The sequence below is a fragment of the Hyperolius riggenbachi genome, chromosome 6 (assembly GCF_040937935.1).
Source record: "Hyperolius riggenbachi isolate aHypRig1 chromosome 6, aHypRig1.pri, whole genome shotgun sequence".
Taxonomy (NCBI): Eukaryota; Metazoa; Chordata; class Amphibia; order Anura; family Hyperoliidae; genus Hyperolius; species Hyperolius riggenbachi.
The window spans coordinates 223387537-223405973 of NC_090651.1; the positions used below are offsets into that span (position 1 = coordinate 223387537).

The 18437-nt window shown below is 42.7% G+C and overlaps 1 protein-coding gene across 5 annotated transcripts in view; it reads right to left on the minus strand.

Annotated features, from left to right (window-relative positions):
- The window catches only part of VPS13D (vacuolar protein sorting 13 homolog D), a 410462-nt gene that overhangs the window by 228638 nt on the left and 163387 nt on the right, over positions 1-18437 (minus strand). For all 5 annotated transcript variants that reach the window (XM_068240470.1, XM_068240469.1, XM_068240471.1 and 2 more), the window contains exons 33-39: positions 16794-16949; positions 15194-15395; positions 13949-14023; positions 10525-10722; positions 9763-9852; positions 8835-8975; positions 7910-8032 (exon numbers count right to left, since the gene is read on the minus strand). In XM_068240470.1, the coding sequence (XP_068096571.1) occupies positions 7910-8032; positions 8835-8975; positions 9763-9852; positions 10525-10722; positions 13949-14023; positions 15194-15395; positions 16794-16949 (985 nt within the window). The remainder of the gene's footprint in view (positions 1-7909; positions 8033-8834; positions 8976-9762; positions 9853-10524; positions 10723-13948; positions 14024-15193; positions 15396-16793; positions 16950-18437) is intronic.

An 18437-nucleotide genomic window follows, 5' to 3' on the forward strand; every position in this document is an offset into this window, starting at 1 on the left:
AAGGGAGGAGACAAAAGGGAAAATTGACATAAAGGGGAAATAGGAGGTGGATTTAGTGCCATGGTGGACTAGCAAAAAGATGGCAGGTATTTTGATGGTGGTCCTAAACTCCCCAAAGGCATCTGGTTTCATACCATTACAATAAGAGTGTGTGTGTGTCTTTAGTTTTACAAAAAAAAAAAAAAAAACATACAATGCTCTTATCTTGTTTTAAAGAGAACCCGAGGTGGGTTTGAAGAATATTATCTGCATACAGAGGCTGGATCTGCCTATGCAGCCCAGCCTCTGTTGCTATCCCAAACCCCCCTAAGGTCCCCCTGCACTCTGCAATCCCTCATAAATCACAGCCACGCTGCTGACAAACAGCTTGTCAGAGCTGGCTGTGTTTATCTCTATAGTGTCAGTCTGCTGCTCTCCCCGCCTCCTGCAGAACTCCAGTCCCCGCCTGCATCCCTTCCCTCCCTGCTGATTGGAGGGAAGGGACGGGGGCAGGGACCGGAGCTATGCAGGAGGCGGGGGAGCAGCTGAGACTGACACTACAGATGTAAACACAGCCTCACAGCACGGCTGTGATTTATGAGGGATTGCAGAGTGCAGGGGGACATTAGGGGGGTTTGGGATAGCAACAGAGGCTGGGCTGTATAGGCAGATCCAGCCTCTGTATGCAGATAACATTCTTTAAACACACCTCGGGTTCTCTTTAAAGGCTCGCTATTGTGAAAAATTGTAATATTTTAAATCCACGCAGATGTATACATGTAGGTTGTACATTTGTCCCAGAGTAAGATGCACTATAAATTACTCTTTTCTTATGTCACTGTCACTTGCAGTATGTAGTAAAATTATAACAAGTTTTGGACTAGTTCCATCTCCTCAGAATTATTTTTTATTGTATTTATAAAATGCCAACATATTACGCAGTGCTGGACAATAAATAGGGATGTATACAATGTTAACAAGGGATGTCCAACAGAGAAGTAGCACAAGGTTATACAACCTAGCACAAGGTTATACCTGCTAACAGGGTATAAGAGATACATGATCATGCAAATTTGTGAACGGTTTGCCAAGACCCAGGTATTCAAGTCCGAGTAAGTACATAGGAAGAGTGTCATTAGTGAGGTTGCAAGACCAAGCAACGATAACGGGAGGGGGGGTGGAGATTGCCAAAAGCTTATAATCTCAATGGGAGGATAAGGAAGGAAGGTCTAAAGGGGAGGTACACAGTAGCTAGGCCTGCAGAATAGGTGCTCGGCCAAGAGAGTTAAGGTGAGGTAGAGGGGATTAGGCCATCTTAAAAAGATGTGTTTTGAGGGCTTTCTTGAAAGCGTTGAAAAAAGGGGCGAGTCTGAGGAGTGAGAAATTTGTGGGGTGGTCAGGTGGACGTCATTGGAGGCGTGTGTGTGTGTGTGGGGGGGGGGGGGGGAGGCAGGTATATATCTGTGGAGGAGCTCAGAAATGTATGTTGGACAGGTCTTATGCACAGAGTTGTAGGCCAGGCACAGAATCTTGAAACTGAAGCGGATAGGGAGCCAGTGTAGGGCTTTGCAGAGGGGATTCATGGAAGCAAAATGGTGGGGGATTCTCAGGGTTTTCTTTATTTTCAAAAGCACTTACTCAATGACAGTTAGCTTAGTCCAACTGCTAGAATAGTGTGCAGCAAGTCTGGCAGGAATATTTGTATAAAAAAAAAAACCTTTCTTCTAAGGAATGAAGGAAAAAGAGAGAATCCCCCATGAGGAGATGGCCTACTCCAAACCCTGCCAGATTTGTCAGACTTTACTACTTACTGTACATGACAGTGATATAGGAAAAAAGTAAATTATATCTTGATTTTTTTCACCACCAAATGTGCTTTTTTTGGGTGGTACATTATGCTAAGAATTATTTTATTCTAAAAGCATTTTAATGGGAATAATACAAGAAAAAAAAAAGGAAAACAATTATTATTTCTCAGTTTTCTGCAATTTTTTTCCCTAGTACAATGTATTTTATTTATAAATAAAGGTGCATTTTTTCAGTTTTGCGTCCATCACTAATTACAAGCCCATATTATAATTTATAAATTACCATTAGTATACCCTCTTGACATTCATATTAAAAAAGTTCAGTCCCTAAGGGAACTATTTATGTATTGTTTTCTTATGCAACATTTTTGGGGGTACTATGTGACAGTGTGGGTGGGAAGGAGTTAATTTTAAAGAGACTCTGAAGCGAGAATAAATCTCGCTTCAGAGCTCATAGTTAGCAGGGGCACGTGTGCCCCTGCTAAACCGCCGCTAAACGGGGGTCCCTTGACCCCCAAACCCCCCACTGCGACACTTGGTCGCAGACTTGGTCGCTCCTGGAGGCAGGGCTAACGGCTGCAGCCCTGCCTCCAGTCGCGTCTATCAGCCGCGCATCGCCGCCTCTCCCCCGCCCCTCTCAGTGAAGGAAGACTGAGAGGGGCGGGGGAGAGGCGGAGATACGCGCTGACAGACGCGCATGGGGCAGGGCTGCGGCGGTTAGCCCTGCCTCAACCAGGAAGCGCTCCCCCGCATTACGGAGGGGGATTTGGGGGTGAAGGGACCCCCGTTAAGCCGCGCTATAGCGGCGTTTTAGCAGGGGCACACATGCCCCTGCTAACTCTGAGGTCTGAAGCGAGATTTATTCTCGCTTCAGAGTCTCTTTAAATGTAAGTGTGTTTTTTTTTAATTAAAATAAATGTAGGTGTAATTTTACTATTTGGCTACAAGATGTCCTCGCACATTATTTCCTATTAGCGTACTATAAGTACGTGAACAGGAAGTAATGCATGGACGTGTTACTTCCTTAGATACGCCGCAGGCATCTCATTGATGTCGGCGATCATTGACAATGGGATTTAGATCAATGAATGGGAACTGCGTTCCCTTTCACTAATCTCCCTACTAACCAACAGCAACTGCATTCCAATTCACTGATCTCCCTACTAACCGACGGCAACTGCATTCCAATTCACTGATCTCCCTACTAACCGACGGCAACTGCGTTCACATTCACTAATCTCCCTACTAACCGATGGCAACTGTGTTCACATTCACCAATCTCCCTACTAACCGATGGCAACTGTGTTCACATTCACCAATCTCCTTACTAACCGACAGCAACTGTGTTTCCATTCACTGATCCCCCTACTAACCGACGGTAACTGTGTTCCCATTGACCGATCTCCCTACTAACCGACGGCAACTACGTTCCCATTCACTGATCTCCCTACTAACCGACGGCAACTGCATTCCAATTCACTGATCTCCCTACTAACCAACAGCAACTGCATTCCAATTCACTCATCTCCCTACTAACCGACGGCAACTGCATTCCAATTCACTGATCTCCCTACTAACCGACGGCAACTGCGTTCACATTCACTAATCTCCCTACTAACCGATGGCAACTGTGTTCACATTCACCAATCTCCCTACTAACCGATGGCAACTGTGTTCACATTCACTGATCTCCCTACTAACCGACAGCAACTGTGTTTCCATTCACTGATCCCCCTACTAACCGACGGTAACTGTGTTCCCATTGACCGATCTCCCTACTAACCGACGGCAACTACGTTCCCATTCACTGATCTCCCTACTAACCGACGGCAATTGCGTTCCCATTCACTGATCCCCCTACTAACCGACGGCAACTGCGTTCCAATTCACTCATCTCCCTACTAACCGACGGCAATTGCGTTCCCATTCACTGATCCCCCTACTAACCGACAGCAACTGTGTTCCCATTCACTGATCTCCCTACTAACCGACGGCAACTGCGTTCCCATTCACCGATCTCCCTACTAACCGACAGCAATTGCGTTCCCATTCACTGGTCCCCCTACTAACCGACGGCAACTGCGTTCCCATTCACTGATCTCCCTACTAACCAACAGCAACTGCATTCCAATTCACTGATCTCCCTACTAACCAACAGCAACTGCATTACCATTCACTGATCTCCTTACTAACCGACGGCAACTGCGTTCCCATTCACTGATCTCCCTACTAACCAACAGCAACTGCATTCCAATTCACTGATCTCCCTACTTACCGACAGCAACTGCGTTCCCATTCACTGATCTCCCTACTAGCCGACAGCAACTGCGTTCACATTCACTAATCTCCCTACTAATCGATGGCAACTGTGTTCACATTCACTGATCTCCTTACTAACCGACAGCAACTGTGTTTCCATTCACTGATCCCCCCTACTAACCGACGGTAACTGCGTTCCCATTGACCGATCTCCTTACTAACCGACGGCAACTATGTTCCCATTCACTGATCTCCCTACTAACCGACGGCAATTGCGTTCCCATTCACTCATCTCCCTACTAACCGACGGCAATTGCGTTCCCATTCACTGATCCCCCTACTAACCGACAGCAACTGTGTTCACATTCACTGATCTCCCTACTAACCGACGGCAACTGCATTCCCATTCACTGATCTCCCTACTAACCGACGGCAATTGCGTTCCCATTCACTGGTCCCCCTACTAACCGACGGCAACTGCGTTCCCATTCACTGATCTCCCTACTAACCGACGGCAATTGCGTTCCCATTCACTGATCCCCCTACTAACCGACGGTAACTGCGTTCCCATTCACTGATCTCCTACTAACCGACGGCAATTGCGTTCCCATTCACCGATCCCCCTACTAACCGACGGCAACTGCGTTCCAATTCACTCATCTCCCTACTAACCGACGGCAATTGCGTTCCCATTCACTGATCTCCCTACTAACCGACAGCAACTGCGTTCCCATTCTCTGATCCCCTAGTAACCAACGGCAATGTGAACGAGCGCAGTAGACAGGGGGGAGTGCGCACAGCGGTGATGCAGTGGGAGGCGTATATCTAAGTCTATGGAAAGGGAACCGTCCTCCCCTGGGGTGTAGATATACTGCCTTGGTTACAGCAAGTGGTTACATTTAAAAAAAAAATTGCAATAGAATTCCTTTAACTAAGTCATAAGATAAAGAGGAAGAGTTTCAGGTCGCAAAAATCACTTGTTTGGTTACACTGAAAATCTGAATGATATATTGCCATTTTTGATTTCTAGGGGTTTTTGGCCCAATAGAGCTTTCAGGGGGCATTTTCAGTATGTATTGAACACTGAAGTAGTAAGTAAGTCAATTGATAGACTCATCTCCACAGCCTCTTATGCAGCCTCTAGGCCCCTTTTGATAGGCAGCATAATGGACAGAAGACATTTAACCCATAACAGCCATGCCTTAAGTTATTAGGCATAAGTAAAGCAATTTATAGAGGAACTGTAGTGAAAATAACATAATTACCGGTAGTACAATTTCTCATTTTTTACAATATTAATTTATAGATCATTTAGTCAGTGTTTGAGCGTTATAAACTCTTTCCTCTCCCTGATTTTCATTCTGAAATGTATCACTGCTGGTGACATCTTTAATTCTGCTAGGTGATCTGTACGGAATGTTTATTACGGAGTTCTATGTTGGAAAAAGGCATTATCATACAACACCATGAGGTTTACACACTGCAAACTATCAGAACCTACGGTAGGCCCTGACATCACACTGTCGGAGGTGGTTCACCAGCCATACAGACCCCCTTAATGATTTAGTGGATATAAGGTCAATATTTTGCATTGGGAAGGGGTATCATCAATGAGCAACCAAGCAGAAAAGTCTGATTGGGATGAAGTTCAACCCTGGGTTAAATGTCCTCTTTAAACACTTCTCGTTTACGCTCATCTGAAGCTCCAAGGTTTCATACTATTGTTAAAGCACTCTAGTCAAAAGTGTTCACTTTTATTTACCTGGGGCTCTTTCCAGCCCCCATAGTCGTCAGGTCCCTCGGCGTCCCCTCCATTCTTCTGCTGGCAGCTCCATAAGATCTGAGTCTGAATTTTAAGTCATGTCTACAGTGCATTCATGGTCCCTTCTTAACCTGCTGGGCGTTCTGATTCCCGCAGGTTTTTTTCACCCGATTTTTTTTTCCATTTTGCTAGCCTAGCGCTAGCTACATGATACTTCCCTTCCTGTTCCTTCCCTCCCAGCCTTGCGATCGCCGCCGGCGATCACACCCATCAGGAAATCCTGTTCAGAACAGGAATTCCTGCAGGGCTTCCCCCGTCGTCATGGCGACAAACGGAGTGACGTCATCGACGTCGTGACATCACAGGGACTCCCGATCCACCCCAAAGCGCAGCTCGGCGGCGTTCGGAGCAAACACGCAGCTAGCAAAGTGCTAGCTGTGTGTTTGAAAAAAAATTATCAAAATCGGCCCACTAGGGCCTGAGCGGTGCCCTCTAGCGTCTCTGGACGAGCTCAGCTCATCCAGAACGCTAGGGAGGTTAATTGCACTCCCATCCGCAGGAGTGGACATGCACGGTAATTATTTTCAAAATTGCACAGAATGCTCACAGCAACAGAAGCACAATTGAGAAGGGTGCATAGAGGTACCTGCATGCACAGTAGGCACAATTGGAGTTCCAGGTGCAGATCTTATGAAGCTGCCAGTGAGAGAACAGAGGATGCTGTGCTGACAGACTACGGGTGGCTGGAAAAAGCCCCATGTAAGTTAAAGTCAACAGTTTTGAGCACAGTTCCGGAGTGCTCAACAAAGCTCCAAAATGGGCTTACATAACTGAACCTACTGTGGTCAACTACATCCATGTATGGCTATTGAACCTAGAATGAAAACATTGAACCTAGCAAGAAAACACTGCAGAGTTTTCTGATGAGAGCTGCTAAGAATGTAGATAGATTAGATCCAACAGAAACTTCTACAAACAGGATATTTGCTGTCTGCTGTAGCTCTGATGAGTTTTGATTTGATTTAACCACTTCACCACTGAGGGGTTTTACCCCCTGAGCACAAGAGCAATTTTCACCTTTCAGCGCTCCTTCCATTCATTCGTCTATAACTTTATCATTACTTATCGCAATGAAATGAACTATATCTTGTTTTTTCCGCCACCAATTAGGCTTTCTTTAGGTGGGACATTATGCCAAGAATTATTTTTTTCTAAATGTGTTTTAATGGGAAAATAGGAAAAATGTGGGGAAAAAAATAATTATTTTTCAGTTTTCGGCCATTATAGTTTTTAAATAATGCATGCTACTGTAATTAAAACCCATGAAACGTATTTGCCCTTTTGTCCCGGTTATAAAACCATTTAAATTATGTCCCTATCACAATGTTTGGCGCCAATATTTTATTTGGAAATAAAGGTGCATTTTTTTCATTTTTGCGTCCATCCCTAATTACAAGCCCATAGTTTATAAAGTAACAGTGTTATACCTTCTTGACATAAATATTTAAAACGTTCAGTCCCTAAGGTAACTATGGGGAGTGTGGGAGGTAATGAGTTAATTTTATGTGTAAAAGTCATTTATTTGTATGTGAAAAATGTGTAGGGTGTAGTTTACTATTTGGCCACAAGATGGCCACAGTAACTTTTTGTTTTGGAAGCTTGGAGGAAGTATAAGGAGGCTGGACACGTGAGTTTTTTCTCACAATGATCGCGCTGCCCATAGGAGAGCAGCTGATCATTGCGGGGCTTAGATCAACGAACGGGAATGGATTTTCCCGTTCATTGATCTCTGGGCGAGCGGGCGGCGGCGTGTTTACTAGCGGCGGGCGGCGTGTTTACGAGCGGGAGCGCGGGCAGCGTCGGGAACGCGGAAAGTACGTGTTTCTCCGTCCCTGGTTGTTAAAGGATGGAAAAAGGGGCGGAGAAATACGTACGCGCGGGGGTAAAGTGGTTAAGGGAGGAAAAGTCTATTATCTTTTAAACGTTTTAGCCACCCTCCTGTACAGGTCTTTGTTGTCTGGTACAGTGGGTAAGGCTTGAAAAAAATATATATGTTTCAATTAGTATCCAGGAATTTCCTCTTACTCTTTAAAGAACTCACCTGGTCCAATGCATGGTGGATCCACAGAAGAGCCCATCCACTCTTCTGCAGGCTCCAGAGGCAGATCCTTCTCCTGCTTACAGTAATCAGCCATCCATGACTCTTTAGTATTAACATATTGCTCTGAAAAAACACAAGAAATCAATCTTTATTATTTTTCTACAACACAAGCCAGGTATATTTCAGGGCTGACGTTTCTGCTCTATGGAGGGAGGGTGACCACACAGTGCAAGATGGAGTTTATTCAGAGAAGCAAAGTGAGGAAAACAATGAGATCAAGCATCGCTAAAGATCCGATGAGACAGAGCTGTATGTGATATCGGGGGACTAATGTACACGCTACATTCTAAGCTAGAGTATCATCTTGCGTGTGTAACTAAGCTTAAAGAGGAACTTTACCGAACGTGACTTAATGATTGTAACTGCTAATATTTTACAATATTCATTTACAAATGCTTTGGGCAATGGTTGCCCATTATAAAATCATTTCTCATCCTCATATATATTATTACATTTATAACAGGTGGTGATATCTTTACTGCTGGTAAGGTGCATCGCTGCAGAGTTAGTTTGTTGTGTGTTCCCAAGTGAACAGAAAAAAACACCTGGTCTCCCAGAGTGCACAGGGGCAGAAAGCTGCATAACTAGAGGCTCTTTAGTTATAGTCTATTAGCTTCACTTTACATAATTAAAGATGTCAGTAATCTGATAGATATTACTGAGAAGAATTTTTCCCTGTTACATAAGGTTGGAGGTGGCAATCGTTCACTTTTCTGCTTTACAGGTATAGTATACAACATGAACTATTACTGCAATACTTGCTAATGAAATCCACTCAGGAATACACAACTGCTGCATGATCCAGATTATGAAATGTACACATTGTTCCTATCTCAGATACTAGGCACTTTCTACTGTACACTACCTATTAACACAGAGGTGATATTTATGTCTAGCCGCTGCTTGGCTTTCAGGTCAACCTTCAGGCGGGATGGGTGGAGACGGCTGGCTTCCTGTTTTTGCCAGGATATGGCACAGGGCCATGGCTCAATAAAGGGCTCCCAACCTTTAGTAACAAGAAAAAAAGTTAATACAGTAGCAGGTTTCAAAAGCAAGGCATACATTTTATAAGATCTTTAATACAAAAATACATTTTGTGAAAATAAAAGTGTAACTCCAGACAAATCTTTAAGCTTTTGTTGTAGTGGGGAAAGATTACATCTGCATCAAAAGTGTATTGTAAGCTTGCACCCCCCACTGGGTATAACTCCCCTGGTACCCAGGGCTCTGTAGTGCTCCAATTTCCTCTTGCCCTGTTCTAGCAGGCAGGCAGCATACATCATTTTGGAGTATCACAGAGTACAGGTTACAGTGTCACTGGTTCCTCAGAAAGGGGAAACAGAATGGTCAGTATACAGCTGTCTGCTTTGACACTAGAGTAAAGGATTCAGGGCTTGTTCAAGCAGCTGTCTAAATGCAAAAGTCGCGGTGTTCATTGTTCTAAAGTATGGTAATCAAGTGCTGTATATTAAAATGAATTGAAATGATTTTTAAACTATGGTTACGGCTTTTTGCGTTGTTCATGTAAATGCCACGTTAAATCCTATCTTTTCTCATGTAGCATTCAGGATCGGCTACGTTCCCATGCCCGCAGGGGGCTTAAAACATGACACCAGAACAACTGGAACTAATGCCAAATGCTTTTCTTCTTGGTTGCTGAAAAGTGTTCAGCATTAGCTAAACGAGATGCCAGCAGAAGCCTGTGTGAAGCAGCCCTAAGTGGTTCAGCATTTGTACCGTACCTCATACACCCTCTATGTATGTCGGATTTCTAAATAAAAGGATTTAAGTACCTGAAAGTTCACGATTATAATAGTCTCCCGAGAGTGTAAATTCAGATGAGCCATCGGGATTAGAAACAAAGTGCTGGAAAAATGTCAAACCTAAAAGAAAATAAATAAATAAATAAATAGGTATCCACAAAATATTCTCTCCAACATGAGAAGCTACAGGTTAACCTCTGGCATGCACGAAATAGAGGCGTGGTGAAATTTGGCCGTCTGGGATCAGTATTTCACCGATAAGCGATATTCTACTATTTTATAATGGTACTTTTCATTAGTAAAATACTGGGAAAATTTTTCGGATGCTGCTATGGGCGCCTTTATGAATAGTTGCTATAGTGTGAAATGTGGACACCTGCGGCACCCGATAAATATTTGGCACCGGTGCAGCCCACAAGGCAAAATATGGCTACAAATAGCAGACGCAAGCGGAAAGAGCAAACGGCAATTACTTTCACCTGGCAGTGAACAGGAAAACCCTTCGTACCTAGAAGCCTACAGGGAATTCCTTATAACCTCTCACTCGGTAATAACTGCCCCATATGATTCTTTGCATGTGTCTTGATAAATCTGCCCTCCAGAACTATGAAGGTGCAGATGTTTAGTGAGGGCAAGAACGACATGCAATACTGTACTCCACCGCCCACACACTGGGACATTCTCAAATTAAAACTAAATAGTTAACCTCTTTTTAAAAGAATCCCCGAGCAAATACCTGTACATGAGATATTGGCATTAACACAATTACAGGCAGCCTGTTACATTACTGACGTGAAAAGGTGATCTCTGCTAATGGAACATCACAGTCCATGCAGTCATCTATGAAGCAGATGCAGACATTGTCTGCTTTCAGCTCCACCCCAGAGATCCAACGTAAGCCACCGCTTCCTCCTCCTCCATTACTGGTCTTCATAAGCTTTGCAGGCTCTGCATTCTTAAACAGCCATGATGCAGCTTTGTTAAGCTGACCTTCAAGAACAAAGCAAGCAGAGAACAAGTTATTTTATTGACAGACCGATGGTGACAGTCGAATGTTGTACAGTGAAAGCAATATACTAAATGGTAAGGAAGTAATAGAGAATTAGTATGGCAGTGCACAAGACAAACCTTTTAAATAATGTTGAGCATCACTTGCCACTAAACCACACAGGGGTTCCATAAATGGTGATAATGAGCATGCATGTTTTTTACTCACATAGATTCTACAGATTTCAATGTGTGCCTATTGTGCAGTTTTGTGTGCAGAAATGGTAACGATCGTGAGGTAACCTATGCTACCAACTCATGTCAGACAAGTCAGAAAGAAATAGATATCTGCCAGGTTACAACTACTTTTATACTGTCCACATACTGCCTGAATTTCAATCTTAAAGAGGACCCAAACCAAACATTTTTTTAATTCAAAATATTTAGTTGCAATACTCTGACACATACAAAGATAAATAAACACTCCTTCAAGCCTATGAGCATTTCAGTGCATGCTTTTCACCCTTCTCTTTTCATAACTAGGGTTATACTGGGGGCAGCCATTAGCAATTCCTCCTTTGCTGGACACCATCTACTCCACCAGTTTGCCGGATCCTGTCGCGGCAATATGAAAGGAAGGGAGGGGTTCCTCCAATAAATGTAAAATATTTTATATTTGTCATCATGCAGCTGAAAAAAGGCTGCTATTTATTATTATAATTTAGATTTTTAATTTGGGTCCACTTTAACTATTGGTTAATTTTTTTTTTTTTATTTTTTTTTAACATTAAGTGATTTTGGGGTTGATGCACGAAGCTGTGGTAATATCATACGCATACAGAGCACAGCAATATTACTACTGCCAGCAGGAAACAATCAGTTGCGCTATTGGCGGTGCTACGGCAACATGCATTAGTAATGTTGCTTTTTCCGACACGCATACACTCTAACGTGGGCCATTCCCCTTCAACCTCTCTAGTTTTACTCCTCAATAGATGAGGTGCCTTTATGCATACCGCAGAACTCTCCACCTCGTTTTCCCCTCATTCCTTTAGATTGTAAGCTCGCAAGGGCAGGGCTCTCTCACCCTTATGTGTCTTGGATTTTGTTGTTCATTTCATAGCTCACACTCTGTTATACATTTTATTCATCATGCTACAGCTGTCATTGTAACGGCAAGTTCAGTATTTTGTACGAGTGTCCCTATTTGGTGTATATCATTGCCTATATCACTATGTACCCCTTGTTCGTTTTCCTACTTTGTACAGCGCCACCCAATATGCTGGTGATTTATAAATCAATAATAATAATAATGTTGTTACCAAAGCAATGCTCGTGTTACTGGAGTACCACGGGTTACGCTAATAGTGTAACTTGTGGTAACCTGCTGCTGGTAGTAATGATAATATTACTGTGCACTGCCTGCAATATTACTGCAACTTTGTACATCAACCCTTTCATCCCTCAGTCATGCTAATATATATCTAGCCATCTAAAGAGGACACTACTGGGAGTGACCTAACTGTATATCTAGGCTTATCAAAAGACTGAGGAGAGTATGGTCAAATACATATGGGCAGACAAAGGCTGTAGTCTAGCATATGTGTCTCAGAAGACAGCAGTTTCCTTGAGAAGAGCACAGGTCTACACAGCTTTATATGGCAATAAATACTTTGTGGATGGAAGACTACTTGGATCAGGCAGAAGAGCTTAAAAGCAATGTAATATAGAGAGGCTATGACCCGTTTCTTCTGGGCCAAGCTGTGATTAAAGCCAGTAATTTTGAGAGGGGAGACCTAATTAAGAAGAAAGTGAAAGTTGATACACGTGGCAGTAGCAAACTTACTTTCCGCTTTAATTATACACTGATGGCATAAACAATCAAAAAGAGCATTCGAAACTCATGGAAGATCATTAAAAGGGATCCAGTATTAAACAAAATGTATAGGGATCCACCATTAGTTACTTTCAAGAGGGCCCAAACTCTAAAGAACAAGTACTGTTCTTATATAGAGCTATGAGCCGCAGCTCTGCCTCTCAGCGCGTCTGTCAGCCCGGATCGCCGCCTCTCCCCCGCCCCTCTCAGTCTTCCTTCACTGAGAGGGGCGGGGTAGAGGCCGGAGATCTGCCGCTGACAGACGTGTGTGAGGCAGGGCTGCAGCTCATAGCTCTGCCTCACACGGAAGAGCTTAGGGCAGCAAAATCCATGAACAAGAAAGTCGTAGATTTTGCAGGGGAGAGGGAGGGCAAGTTAGGGGGGATTTAGATAGTCTACAGCGGCGGGAATGCGGCGGTTTAGTTAGGGCTAAGATATTAAACATATATTAACAATATTAAACATACCGGTATTGGTTAAATAAAAATACTTTTTTTGAGACTTCAGAGTCTCTTTAAGGTTGGAGCCAGAATGCATTGAGGTGAGGGGAGACTAGTTTTTGAGATCCTCATGTGTGTTTATACATTAAATGGAGCTTATAGGCTTATGTTCCTGTGTCCTCCATTTTTTCCTGCTCCTTAGTATACAATTTCATACATGCTATATATGTTACTAAGCAGTTGCCCCTAATTTTTTAAATTTAGGAAGAACAGTTTTTAACTTTATCTTCTCACACTCTCTGCAGTCTGCTGCCACCTAGTGTTCATTTAGTTCTATGCGCACATGTATTTTTGTAGTCATTGACAGAGTGTTACGCAAAGATTTTATGTGTTGACGTTTACATTTTTACACGTACGAACAGAAGGGGAGGGCTTATGACTTATTTAATTCCGTTTTGAATTTTTTTCATCGCCACACTGCCTCTGAAGACCCTGAAATAGCAAAACGATCGCCAGGCGGTCCTCCACCCTCCACACTGCCCTGCAGCCTTACAGTGAGTAGGAATGGAGGTGTTTGATGCGTGTTACTAGTGTCATGCTGGCAGAACTTTATCTGTTTTAAGATGTAAGTCGACACAATAAAGCTTTTTTATACTGCAGATTAATGGAGTGCCAGGGAATTAATCTATTACTAAGGTTTATATGGTATAAGCTTCTGCTGATGATTACAAAAGCAGTGACATTAGGATATAATAATAGTAATTAATGCAGTAATGAAGGAACATCTACACGCTGCTACTGTTTCAGACAGTCAGAACTTAATCTTTTGTGCTAAGCAGTTAGTACATTTTGATAGAACAAATGAGACTATATATATGGCAGCTTTCACTGCAAAGTTACGGCATTGAGTTACCTTGAGAAGCTAGAAGAGCCTTCCTACAGTCCTCCATGGCAAACCCGAGCTCCTGCAATCGTGCAAGTTGGTTTTCTGGAATCAAAACAGAAAAGGGTTGAACAACATTCTTATTTACAGTCTAAGGACATAAATATACAATTTTGGTTGTAGTATGCAAAATCACACACATGTTTGCAGGGTCACATGGTGGCTCAAACCTCCTTCTATGGCCTTTTCCAATGTATACAGTGGTAAAGAACAGTTCCTGTATATCTACCTCATCTTGGCAGCTTTCATAAGTGGGAATCTAGAGTTTCGGTGTACAACTTCATGAGATTGTTTAACATTACTGCTAACAGACACTTTGTTGTTTAATGGGTATTGTTCTGTTACACAGGAATGTGCTCAAGAGCTGTATGAGGAACTCAGATGCAGTGCCACAGAGAACTAAATCTGGACACAGAAGAGATGCTAATACATTGGTGAAAGGGGAGTTATTGTGTATTTATATTGCCCTGATATCTCATGCTGAGCAAATTATCTGAGGATATGTTTGTTTGCTGGGCGAGAGGAAACCAAAGTGCCTTAAAGGAACTCGCACAAACATGGGGATAACATACAAACTGTAAGCAAATAGTGTCCCGGGTCAAGATTTGAACTCAGTACACTGGCACTGCAAGGCAACACAGGCATCCACTAAACACCAAACCCAACCCACATTCTGCAACCCATTTGCTGCTCATAGACCTAGCTAGCATTCACCAACTCAAAGTTGTTGAGCTTTTACTCATCCTTTAAAAATCCAAAAATCACTGTACCACAATGGGGAGAAATAACAGTGGTTGGGGACTAGAGTGCCATGTTCACACTGCAAACAAAATATTTATAAGTTCTCCCTGTGTTTGTGGGTTTCTTACAGGAAATCCAGTTGTCTAGACATTGTGTTACATTCATGCCCCCCCCCCCCCCCCCCAACAAAACAAAACTATGACAGGAACATAATATTACATAGTTACATCGTTTGGTTTAATATAAAGACATTTATCCATCAAGGTTAACCAGGAAATGAAAGTTAGTATAACAGTGTCCTGCACGCTAACATATTTTCAATTGATCTAGCCTTTTATTTCATGTGCGCTGCGGCGCCACATATTTTTTTGTCTGCGAGTGTCCCTCCCCTCTAATCATCCTTTCTGTGTGCAAAATATGTATATAAACTTCTGTCTGCTGTATAAGTGGTATTTTAGTACTTTTATGTCTTACCCAGAAGAGGATCCATGACATGCCTGTATGCCACAATCTCATTGTCTTTGATGTTGCTGGATGCACTGGTAGACACCAATGCTTCAGGAGCTGCAGATTCAGGGGCACTGGAGCTGGTCTGCTCAGGGATGGATTTAGCAATGGCCAGAAACAACTGCACATCATTGTATGAAAGCCTGATGTCCAGAGTCTGGAGCTGAATCTAAAGTTTCAATAAAATAAAACAGGCATAGTTCAGAGCACTGGTCTAATGATAAAGTAGGACACTGAGTTAAAAGTGATTCTTTGTCGAAAAATGCATATAGCAGTTCAGTGAAACATTGCAAACAATGGCAACCGTATAAATATTTAGCATTTGCTAAAAAAAAAGGTTGCAGAAAGTCCTGTAAGGTACTGCTAAATTTGGACTTCTTTGTAAGGCAGTCTTAAAGAGAATCTGTACTGTAAAATTCTTACAATAAAAAGCATACCATTATATTCATTATTTTCTCCTGGGCCCCTCTGTGCTGTTTCTGCCACTCCCTGCTGCAATCCTGGCTTGCAATTGCCATTTTTATACAGTGTTTACAAACAAAAGACATGGCATCTAACCAGCATGTGATAGGCTGAGAGGAGCTCAGTCTGTGACACACACAGAGCCTGCAGGGGGTGTGGAGGGTGTGTATAGCTTCTATCCTATCACAAGCAGAGCTGCACATAGCAAGTGATAGGCTGAGAGTAGCTCAGTGTGTGAGTCATTCAGAGTGTGCAGGGGGCCTGGAGAGGGTGTGTATAGCTTCTATCCAATCACAAGCAGCACAGCACATTCCAGCCTGACTGCCTGAGCCCGACAGACCCGACAGAGGAGAGAAATCATATAACAGAGATAACACAACCACTGTGCAACTAGAAAAGGCTGCAGTAAGACAGAACACATTAGAACAGCTACAGGAACTTATAGGATAGAAGAAATAAGGCTCAACATTTTGTTACAGAGTATCTTTAATAGTGCATAGCCACTTATTCCCTGTTACACCTGACCTTCTGCCAGAGTATAATCAGACAGGGTAGAAGGAAGCATAGGGATGGTCTATGGAAGACCAAGAGTTAATGCGGCAGAACCTAGAATCTAACAGGGCTCTTAGTAGTCTCCTCTTTAAAATAAATGCAGCAGAGACTATGGTTAGGTTGCTCAGTTTGCTTTGTATATTTTTTACTAACTAAGTCACTTTAGGTGGTTGACATCCCCAAACATAAGCAATATATTTAAAACTAAAAGGTATATTGATGATCATAAAATACATCACCTGCGCCCAGAACTGCACCACATCATGCAGTGACTGCTTGGCATAAACATACAGCATAGTGCCGATGACTAGCTTTGAATTATGGGAACTGAGCTTCACCTAGTTCTGAGTTAACTGCCTACACATTCAGAACAGTAGGTGTGGTCACACAGAAACTAAATAATGGTCCGATCATTGGCTGGAGACCTCATAAGAGCATTATTAATAATGTGCACACATGCAATGGTCTTAAACAATGCGAAAAGGTTTTTCTCAGTAAATGTTAACCAGCTCTATTTCCATTTCCCAAATCATAAACGTGATTGCAGCATTACCTCCAGAATTGGTGGGAAGTCCTCAGTGTTAAACGCATCCATTAAGCCAGAGCTGTTCTGATAATTTGAATTCCCAACAAGTTCTATCTGCACATGAACAGGATCAATGATTGACAGAGCCGTGTCCTGTTCATTCCCCAGGCGACAGCTGAACACCTGGCAGAGCAAGAAGAATAATCCTGAGTAGATATTACTGTACAATAAACTCTATGGAGAGTTTTCCCAACTTATTTACACATTTGCTTCCCTGTAAAAGGTAATGTTCATATGTGAAAATTTAATAAAGAGTAAGTGTCTGAAAAACCCATTAACAGGCGTCTCCCTGCACTCTCCTGTGTTTACATGGGGATGGATCATGTATAGTATCCACTGATCTATTCCATGTTATAATGGAATAATTTTAAAGGTGGCCCCTAATGATACAATCTGGCGAACAACTGTTTACAAACGATTATCCGTATGAACGACTGAAAATTATCATTTGGGACCACTAACGGACGAAACTCTCCTAACCAATCCAATCAGATTCATGAAATTGATCCAATTTTTGCATCAATCCTGTCAATCTGATGGGATTGGTTAGGAGATTTTTGTCCATTAGTGGCCCAAAACGATTATTTCCAATCGTTCATATGAATAAAAGTTTGTAAACGGTCGTTTGGCAAATTAGTAGCCACCTTAAAAGGCATGCCATCTGACTAGTCTCTGATTGTCTCTTGAAGAAGTGAACCTTATGCACAAAACACGTCAAGCCTGTTTTGACTTCTATTTGTAATTATTTTACTGGGGGTCCTCTAACTGCAGCGGTGGCAGGACAACTCTCTACCACAAAATTTGGGGACAATTTTCCATTCATTTTATTGTAACAAACGCTGATTATATAATCACATGTACATGCACATTATGAAATTATACACTCACCTAAAGGATTATTAGGAACACCATACTAATACAGTGTTTGACCCCCTTTCGCCTTCAGAACGGCCTTAATTCTATGTGGCATTGATTCAACAAGGTGCTGAAAGCATTCTTTAGAAATGTTGGTCCATATTGATAGGATAGTAACTTGCAGTTGATGGAGATTTGTGGGATGCACATCCAGGGCACGAAGCTCCCGTTCCATCACATACCAAAGATGCTCTATTGGGTTGAGATCGGGTGACTGTGGGGGCCATTTTAGCACAGAGAACTCATTGTCATGTTCAAGAAACTAATTTGAAATGATTTGAGCTTTGTGACATGGTGCATTATCCTGCTGGAAGTAGCCATCAGAGGATGGGTACATGGTGGTCATGAAGGGATGAACATGGTCAGAAACAATGCTCAGGTAGCCTGTGGCATTTAAACTATGCCCAATTGGCACTAAGGGGCCTAAAGTGTGCCAAGAAAACATCCCCCACACCATTACACCACCAACAACAACAAGGCATGATGGATCCATGTTTTCATTCTGTTTACACCAAATTCTGACTCTATCGAGACTCATCAGACCAGGCAACATTTTCCAGTCTCTAACTGTCCAATTTTGGTGAGCTCGTGCAAATTGTAGCCTCTTTTTTCCTATTTGAAGTGGAGATGAATGGTACTAGGCGGGGTCTTCTGCTGTTGTAGCCCATCCACCTCAAGGTTGTGCATGTTGTGTCT